The following is a 10,152-nucleotide window of genomic DNA, read 5'->3' as shown; positions in this document are numbered from 1 at the left end:
ATAATAAATAAATACACATGGAAAAAAATATATTTTATTCAAAGAATATCCATCTACCCCTTGTAATTTGAAAGGGGGGGGCTCGTAGGGGGACGGCGATGGTCCCATCGAGTTCCTCGCCCCAAAAATAGAAGGGCTACATGGTTTATACTGCTGTAGATACAAACTGGAGAAAATCCCTTAAAGGGATCAAAAGTTTGAAAAGATTTCCCCGAATAGGGATAAATCTCGCTTAAAAAATCCCACTCCCCAGAGCCATACACCTTGTCCTTAACACCTACACCATAGATAAAACATACTCCCTTAGCCTACACCGACACCTACCAATATGGAATCTGAAAACACAGATAGGGAGGTTAGTATCCTTTTCGGTTTACGTTTTTATTGATCATTTTTAAATAGCTAAGCTAACATTTATTAATTAATGCCCTTATAAAATTATTATTATGGGTACAGTTCCTTAACTAGGCTACACTACTGTAATATCGATCATTAATCAATATTTTTTAACTAATAAAATGAAAGGTATACAACCTAACCTAACTACTGTAACCAAACTTGCTGATATGAGATAACCGTAATCGAATGAAGGTTTTGATATTTTCAATCGAGGGTAGGACTACAGTTTCTTAAAAAAAGTTAGTTTTCAAAAGTGCTAAGAGCTTTATAACACTGTTAGGCTACTTGTATATAGCAGATCCTGCTAGTGAAACTTATAACTTACCATAGCAAAATTTGTGCTATCCATAAGGAGTCAGTAAAGATCAAAAGGATTAACTTACGTGCTATATCTAACATTGCTACCCTATATGTAGCAATGTTATACAAATATTTTTTGTCTAGCATAGGCTACATGCTATGTAGCATTTAGTGTCATCAGTTCATAGTTGTAGCCTCCTAGGTGCGGATGTTTTTGCTCAGCGATCTTTGTTTACAGTGGAAGGACTGGAAAATGACAGTGTGTGGGATCTGGATGCTATTATAAACTTAAATGAACTGTTCCGTGGACAACCGGCTTTTTGGTCAGCTAACATCGCCTTATTTCACGTTCCAATTATGGATCGACAGCGTGATTGTCATCATTAAGGTCCTGTGATAAATGTGCTACACTGTAGCCTACTTATTTCTCGAAGCAAGAATCGGTCAAACATAAAACCTTCGCTTCCGCCTCTGTCTTCCTAAGATGACCGTGATAACTTAGCTGCCGCGAACAATAACTTAGGTCTCTTCGGCTGACATTTCATTTTCGATTCGGAATGCAAATGAGGTTGTGCTACATATATAGCACGAGCACCGGAATCACTAAAATTGTCTGTAGGCCTACAGTATCTTTTTTGTACCGTAACGTGGTATAGCAAAAGTTATATAAGTAGCAATGTTATATACCGGTAGCCAAAGTTATATAAGTTTTAAGTCTTTGGCTCTCAGATTGTTTACCGTTAGTCAAAGATTTGCCTTCGTCTTATTGTGTCTTGTGTTGGTGAGGTGTTGCTGCAAAGGGCTGTTTTAAAACACTCTTATTGAAAGTTGTTTGAGAAGGGGAAACTGTGGGTTTGGGAAATGAAAGGTTTTGACACATAACTTACAGTGTGACAAAGACATTCGATTCAGAAATTATGGAGTCTTGATGTCCAACAGTGAGGAATTTGGCGACTCGAGATTACTCAAAAGTTAACAACTTTCAATTACCAAACAATTCCAAACTAAAAAGGGTAAAATTATAGGTCTATAAAAAGTAAACTAAAAAACGGGTTTACACTATAGGCCTAATGTAGCAAAACCTGCTAGCCTATACTGTAAAGCAGATTTGTGTAACATCTAGCAATGATATCACATTTGCTAGAAGTAGAAAAAGTAACTTTTCAAAAGTGCTACTTATACCTAGGTAGGCCTACTTATAACACTGCTAGGCCTAGATATACAGGGTGTTCAAAAAAGTTGAGGACATAATTTACGGAGGGATTCCTTGAGTCAAAATAAAGAAAAAATTAAGAATAGGTAGGCTTACCGTACCGGTAACATTTTTTCCAAAATCGCTTCTTTAACCAGATATCCGCCATTTTGTATTTCTTACATTGTAACATTTTTTTATTTTAGCACCGAAATCACTAAAATTGTCTGTACGGTATCTTTTTTGTACTGTACCGTGTCATAGCACTATTTAAAATTTAACTTAAATGTCTTTTCAAATGTGTCTATTTTATCTTGAATTTTTTTACTCAGTGAAGGCTTGGACATTGTTATTTTGTCTTCATTATGTTGTAGAGAATTTTTGGTCATATTAGATGTAGGCAAAATACTTTTATTTTATTTTTGTTACTTGTGTTGATGACTATTCTGTCAACTATCTCTTTCCTTCCATTCTCTGGATGAGATTTGCTACTTAAATTAAGAACAGTTACTTAAATCCAAGAACAAATAACATGTTTAGAAAAAAGTATTTATTTGTTTTAGGAACAAGTTAGTGAAATTGCAGTTGATCTGAATACCCTAACAATAAGCGAGGAAGAAAAGGAACCGGTTCTCACAGAGGACAGTTTAGTGGAGGAGCCACAAGAAGATGACTACACCAACAGTTCAGAGTGGAAAGAAAAGAAGAAGCACATTTTTATACTGAGTAGTGCCGGAAAGCCAGTATATTCAAGGTATAAATTGATAAAATTCTTAAAATTGGTTATTGTTGTAACAGGCCAATATAATATAATTATTAGGACCGGAGGAAGTGATTCATACATAGTACATAGTAAGAATCTCCACAGAGTACATACTAAGAAAAGGTTTAAATTACCTGTATCCGTCAAGTGATCCTTGTTTGTAGTTGGTTGACTACAGCTGTTTCATGTTAATATTAACACATCTTCAGGTCAAATTATTGTTGCATTGATTTATTCCATAGAATGGTTGTCTATGGAATAAATCAATCCAATGTAACAATTTGACCTGAAGATGTGTTAATATTAACATGAAACAGCTGTAGTCAACCAACTACAAACCAGGATCACTTGACGGATACAGGTAATTTAAACCTTTTATTGTAAAAATCAGTGATCCAGAGGTTATACCATAAAAATGAAAGAGTACTAAGGTACAGAGGAAGGATTCAATGGTACACTTAGTGGTATCTGGAATTAGTGCTGATGTCTAGGGGAAAGTCCAACACTGCCCTCTCACCATCATGTACTACAATGCTCTCGGTGGAGGAAGACCATGTGCCCTGTGTGATAGGAATTTCCATAAATGTGTTTCCTTACTTGTCTTTTATGTGGAATCTCTAAACCGATCGACGCAGAACAATGTTCATTATTTCTTTAAAAATATGTTTTTAGGTTATTTTGTTTTATGATTTTATAGAATATATAATGCAACATAATATGCTATAGCCTATTTAACCAAAATAACAGCAAAATAGACTTAAGAAAATGTCATTATGCTCAGGATCACCTATTGAATTAAATGGTTTATATTACCTGTCCGTCAGTGACGACAATAGGATCACTGATGAACAGGTAATGTAAACCATTTAATTTAAGACAATTATAACGATGGGCTAAAATCATGAGGTTTATTGATCAATAATATTTTATTTACTCATGTTTTTATGTTGTAATATGTATAATATTTTTTATAAAAAATTGTATTTGTAAATAAGGTTATTTGATTATATCAATGCTCACTCCGCTCAATTGGCAGACATAAGGCTGCATACCTAGTAGTTTTTGACCTATTGGTACAAGTATAAATTATTTGACCAAACGAACATTTGACTTTCAGCAATTAACAATCCCTTATTGAGGGTCAATTGTAGCGTTACTGGGGTCATGAGGATTGTTGAGGGCCAATTGTAGCGTTACTGGGCTCATGAGGATTGTTGAGGCTCAATTGTAGCGTCACTGGGCTCATGAGGATTGTTGAGGCTCAATTGTAGCGTTACTGGGCTCATGAGGATTGTTGAGGGTCAATTGTAGCGTTACTGGGCTCATGAGGATTGTTGAGGCTCAATTGTAGTGTTACTGGGCTCATGAGGATTTTTGAGGGTCAATTGTAGCGTTACTGAGCTCATGAGGATTTTTGAGGGTCAATTGTAGCGTTACTAGGCTCATGAGGATTGTTGAGGCTCAATTTTGTAGCGTTACTGGGCTCATGAGGATTTTTGAGGGTCAATTGTAGCGTCACTGGGCTCATGAGGATTGTTGAGGGTCAATTAGCGTTACTGGGCTCATTAGGATTGTTGAGGATCAATTGTAGCGTTACTCGGCTCATGAGGATTGTTGAGGGTCAATTGTAGCGTTACTGGGCTCATGAGGATTGTTGAGGGTCAATTATATTATAAATTCACTGGAGCATGCTACCAGTCTGATGTTGAATATTTGTAAACTTAAATTAAATACTGAGCCAAACCATATCCGTGTCACAGCCATATATTACTCATGACCTAATTATTATAACACATTTAAATAACTTGTATAACCATACAATCAAAGAATTATCAATTAATAATAATTAAGAATTACTAATCATAGGAACATATGTGATTCTTCGTCAGATACGGCAACGAGGATCGGCTGGTGACATTGTTCGGAGTGATGCAGGCGTTGGTGTCATTTATACAAGACAGCAATGATAGCATCCAATCCATACACGCAGGAAACTGTGTCATAGTTTTTCTGATCAAAGGACCGATCATGCTTGTGTCGGTCTCGCAACTCTTCGAGTCCGTCGATCACTTGTCCTTACAGCTTAGGTGAGTTGCACTGGATTAATCTTTTTGTTGTGGTTGCAGTAAAAATATTTAAACTTGGTCACTCTGGAACATAACAACTTAAAAACCCTTTTGTTTTTTATTTATCACTATTTGGTGAAATAAATCAAGCACTCTGATTTTCTAAAGCTCCTCATTTTTAATTTATGAGCATGCTTTAAAAATCCTTAGAATTTCTCATCCTATGGTGCTGTAGAAATTCAGTTTGATTAAGTCCATTTTAGCAAATTTCCCTATTACCGTAGGTGGCACGGTAAGACCTAGGCCCAACACTGATTTACTTTTTCATTTTGATGTCCCCAGAGGCCAAAAACACCGTTCGTTCAGATTTATATATATACACATATATGTATAAATAGTTGTTATATAAGTGTCCGTGAACATGATAAAACTCGAGTAATATTTGTCCGATTTTGATGAAATTTGGTTTAACGTTGGGCTGGGGCAAACGTTCACCTCCCCCCCCTGCTGCTGCTATTATTTGCGTTATCTGAATTCTGAAATGTCTTGTGTCGCTACACTAACACTAGTCGCTTGTTTAATGTCTACCCAGGCTCTGGTCATGGACTAGGGGGGGGGGGGGTCTGCAATTCATCTTCAACTTAATTAATTGTAACATAAAATAATGATTCAAAGAATGGCCAATTACCACCTTACTGGTAGTATGAACATCCAAATATATACACACCCCAGTGACATGCACACTGATTTTTTAAACCTGTTAAAATATCAGTATGATGTATTTTATGTAATGTAGGCTAATTTAACATTTCATTTATAGAGTCAAAATATTTACTATGTACGATTTTATAATTTGGTATAACTGTAGCATAGACTAACCAACACAAGTAGACTTCTCATCCCATTGTAAATTTTGAAGCACGTTTTTCGTGTCTAGTTCATGTACGTGGCACAAAGGCGCCAGTGTCGATGAAACTTTGTTTCCATTATTTTAGGGTTAGTTTCTTGATTTGTGCTTTACTGTTTGGTTATATAACTAGGGGACAAGTTATTGTTTATGATTAGACCGTATTATTTGTTTAAACGAGGTTTTAAATGGCTGTAATAACGGGAAACAAATTGTGAACAAAACACGACCTCTACATAAACCGTACATGAACTAACAATAATATTGTCTTCAGCTGTTCCATAAGGATGAGAAATCTACTAAGGGAGTATGTTTTATCTATGACTGTAGTTATAATAAAAATCAACCTCATACCTCAATAGCAGGTACAGTAGAACTCCAATTATCCAAACTCCAATTAACCGAATCTCCAATTATCCGAATCGCTTATTTCAACAATTTTAAAAACGTAAAGCTACAGTAATAAGTTTTGCAAAATATCAAAGAATTGTTATTAAACACATTTAGCCAATTTTGGACTTTGGTGGAACACTATTGACTTAATAACATGTATAGAACACTTGTACTATGAGCATTGTAAACTGTAAAAATGTTCTGATTGAAATTATTATTAATTAAAAGTTCACTTAGTACTGAAAATGAGGATTTTTCTTTAAAATTCCCGGAATTCCGGTAAAACTCCGATTATCCGAATTTTTGATTATCCGAATGGTGCCTGGTCCCTATTGATTCGGATAATCGGAGTTCTACTGTACCTTGCAAATTATTTTTCCATACTACATTAAACTGTTAGATCTCCTTTGCAACTAATAATACCCCACTTTTTTTCTTATTTATATTAATGATCTTCCAAAAGCTATAAAGAACTAATTCTTTTTGCCAACGACACTACTGCTTTGATAAAAAATAATAATACAACTGATATGTTTTCTTCTCTGCAAGGTGTGTTAAAGGATATGGAGCAATTTTTTTTAGAAAATGGGTTAAAACCTAATGTTGAAAAAACAAATATTATTAAATTTTCTACTAGACACAAAAATATGGAAAACTGTTCTTTTAATTTAGGCTAGTTGAAGCTCATAAATTCTTAGGGGTTTATGTAGATGACGCAGTTAAATGGGATTCACATTTAAATTATCTACTTACCAAAATTAGGTCGATATAATCTTTATTCATACATTTAAGGGACTGTGTTTCTATTACTTACTTTACTTACTTACTGCCGTGGCTCCACAAATCTCAGTTGATTCTTCGCCTCTATTGTGTTTCTATTGAGACACTTAAAGTCGTTTATCATGCCTATCATGAGTCGTTATTAAGATATGGCATAATTTTATGGGGTCAAGCTACTGGTATTAAAACTATATTCAGGTTACAAAAACGTATTATTCGCATTATCACCAACTCTCATCCACGCAGTTCTTGTAAGAAACATTTTCAAAATTAAAAAATTCAGACATTAACGGGGTTGTATATTCTAGAATTATTAAATTACATACATTCAGTTAAAAATGAGCTACCAGAAACAATACATTTTAATCACAGGTATGAAACCCGAAATGAAAATATATTTAGACTCCCCAAACACCGTTTGACCCTATATGAAAAATCTCCATTGTATGCAGGGCTGAGATTGCGTACAATGTGCTTCCGCCGTGCTATAAGTCACTAAGCAAAACCAAATTTAAAGAGACAATAGATAATTTACTTATTGACAAGGCTTTTTACTTAATTGAAGATTTTACAGAACTTCAATTTAGAGCATTTTTTTTTCATTTTAAGTGTTTAATTTTAAGTTTAAATGTTAAATATTTTATGTATGGATATAACTTTGACAATGCACCTATTCTAAATGTAATGACATGTATGGAATGTTTTGTGCAAATAAAGTATGTCTATGTCTATGTCTATGTCTACCCCTGTCGCAGCAAACCTGCAGACAAAGCAAATTTCCATTTACCTGGCTGGAATTCTACTAAAATATTCCCTGAAAATTGTCAGATTTATTTCCTATTTAAATAACATTATCTTTAATGAGTACCTAGGTTTGTTGCTACAGGGAAGGTATTGAGGTGTGTTTTTGATTGAAATGTTGATAGCTTATTATGAAATAAACAAAATTACCAAATTTGATTTAAATATGTCCATAAACAAGCAAACTACAACAGTTTATTAATTCTCCATAAGAATAACATGGGAATTTTAAATTCAAAGTATTTTTAACTATCTCTGTAACCGTTAGGCAAACAACAACGCTTTAATATACAAAATTATTTATTTTTTAAGCTCTAAAAATTAGTCTGGAAAGAAATTTTAGGTAAAATTATACGATTTTAGAGTCAAAAATGGGTAAAACCAATTTTTACCCCATAACCCCCCCCCCCCCCCCCCATAAACCCCCGTTCCCATAGTCCGATCATGCTGGTTCGCGAATAAATGTATAAATGTATGTTTACACTTTTTAACTAAATTTCATCAAAATCTAAACATTTTTGAACGGATGGTGTTTGTGGCCTCTGGGGACCTTAAAATGAAAAAGTCAATCGGTCCCGGGTCTAGGTCTTTCCATGAGTCCTGCGGTAATAGCTTATTCCCTATATGGGAAATTCGCTAAAATGTAATTGTTATTATATAATACATGTGCTCTATTTGGGGCTTGGTTAAAAACACACTAAAAATAAGTAGCATTCAAATTTAATAAAGTTAGGTACTGTAAATAATGAATGAATGAATGAAATGTGCTTTATTGATCAATTTTTTACATGACACAATGATACATACTTATGTGCACACAAAAACAATGGTTACTAAACCGTCTGTTTGGTTGACACATTAATTTATGTTTGTAAATAAATAACAGAAAGTAACTCCTTGACAAAAGCCTGAAAATAAAATAGGTAATAAACTTAATTTAAAATACATTTTTTTTTACATTAAAAGATCTATAAACAGAATTGATAACAAAAGTCACAAACAAGGAAAAAATACTTTTTGAGATTTAATTGCTTTTTTTCAGTTGTCTAAAAGTTAAACTCCTGTATTAGATCCCATCTAACACTCCAAGATTCTCTTAAAAAAAACTGTAAATACTGTACTGTAAATCAGTGAGAATGCATAAACTGTGAATGCTTTAATTTGTCTATTACTGTAAAATTGTTTAAACTAACCATCTTGTATTGTTTTTAATGTTATTTATTTAGCTATGGTGAACCAAGAGTTGGAACTATGTTAGGTTTCAGACGCTGGGATCTCTCAATGTTGTGGTCTGCTTCGTGGACTATTTTTTACCCTCTTTTGGGTCGGTTTTTCAATTGTTGCTGGGCCTCAATGATGGAGGGAGGATTCATTATCCTCATATTTCTAATGATGCGACTGTCAACTATTTCTGGTAAAATAATTCCTGGTAGATTTTTACTAATTTTGGTCGTACTTTTGGCCAGAATTCCTCATCAATAAGAATCCTCTCAACGAACAACTCTCTTTTTCTGGTGAAAATGATGAAGTCACACCACTTTATAACCTTTCTGTGTTGGAGCAATTACCAGAACTTTCTAAGCTGGAAATTGTCCGTTCAACTATTTTTCCTGTTATATACTATGCTCTTCCTGCTTTTGCCTGTTGCCTTACTCGGGAAAATTTGATGATCCTTACCTGGCTGCAGAACAGAGTGCTTAGATTTTTCTGCCATCTGAAAAAAATTTATCACACTAGCGAGTACAGATTGAGTGCCAAGGTGTTATCAATCATGGGGTATTCCGACATACAAACTGTAAATCTGGTCCGCAAAGTTCTTTAGACGGGAAAACCTGATTACCTAATGAAAAATTTGGTGTTTAGGCATGAAATCAATGAGCAAGGTACTCAACAGGACAGCCTGTTGCACTTGTCAAAGACAAAACTGGAAACGGGGAAGAAGGTGTTTAGTTACTTTGGCCCAAAAAAGTACAATGCTTTGCCACCCACTTTAAGAGTACAGTTATACTAGGTTTAAGAAATGTGTAAAAGAAATGTTTACCTAATCTGTATAGATATTTTTACTTTTGATTTTATGTATGGATTTTTTTATTTTATTTACTTAATTTGACAAAAGTTGTCATGAAAAACAGAGTTTGTACAGGGTCCGGCAAAAAAACCTCCCCGGTTTGAGCAAGACATCACGTGAGTTGTAGTGGGGATAGAGATGTGGAGGGGGTATTGTTACGTAGCGGTGCACGTGCCATTTTCATTGTTGCCATGGCTTGGCTCGGTGTGCATCGGGCGTTTGTTGTGGAGGAGTTTATTAAAAATGGCGATTCTGTGATTTCTACTCAACGAGCGTTTCGGATTCGATTCGAACTAGGCCGACGTGATAGTGTTCCTGATGCGAAAACAATTAGACTGTGGGTGTCAAACTTTAGACAAACAGGGTCATCACTAAAAAGAAAACCAACTGGACGACCTCGTACTGCAATAACACCGGAGAATGTGGCGCGAGTGAGAACATCCATCCAACAGTCTCCAAAGCGTTCAGCGGTTAAACATGCAG

At 34.8% G+C, this 10,152-nt stretch overlaps 1 protein-coding gene across 1 annotated transcript in view; it reads left to right on the top strand.

Moving 5' to 3' along the window:
* The first annotated feature begins 252 nt into the window (after positions 1–252).
* The window catches only part of LOC128996250 (protein SAND), a 58,230-nt gene continuing 48,330 nt past the window's right edge, over positions 253–10,152 (top strand). Inside the window, exons 1-3 of the mRNA XM_054421429.1 lie at positions 253–355; positions 2,455–2,645; positions 4,544–4,741. Of these exons, the coding sequence (XP_054277404.1) occupies positions 329–355; positions 2,455–2,645; positions 4,544–4,741 (416 nt within the window). The 5' untranslated portion in view covers positions 253–328. The remainder of the gene's footprint in view (positions 356–2,454; positions 2,646–4,543; positions 4,742–10,152) is intronic.

Source organism: Macrosteles quadrilineatus, unplaced genomic scaffold (genome assembly GCF_028750875.1).
Source record: "Macrosteles quadrilineatus isolate MER2022 unplaced genomic scaffold, UCM_ALF_1.0 Scaffold_6__1_contigs__length_79288215, whole genome shotgun sequence".
NCBI classification, from domain to species: domain Eukaryota; kingdom Metazoa; phylum Arthropoda; class Insecta; order Hemiptera; family Cicadellidae; genus Macrosteles; species Macrosteles quadrilineatus.
Note: the sequence above shows the minus strand (reverse complement) of the source record. Positions and strands in the feature narration are given on the sequence as shown.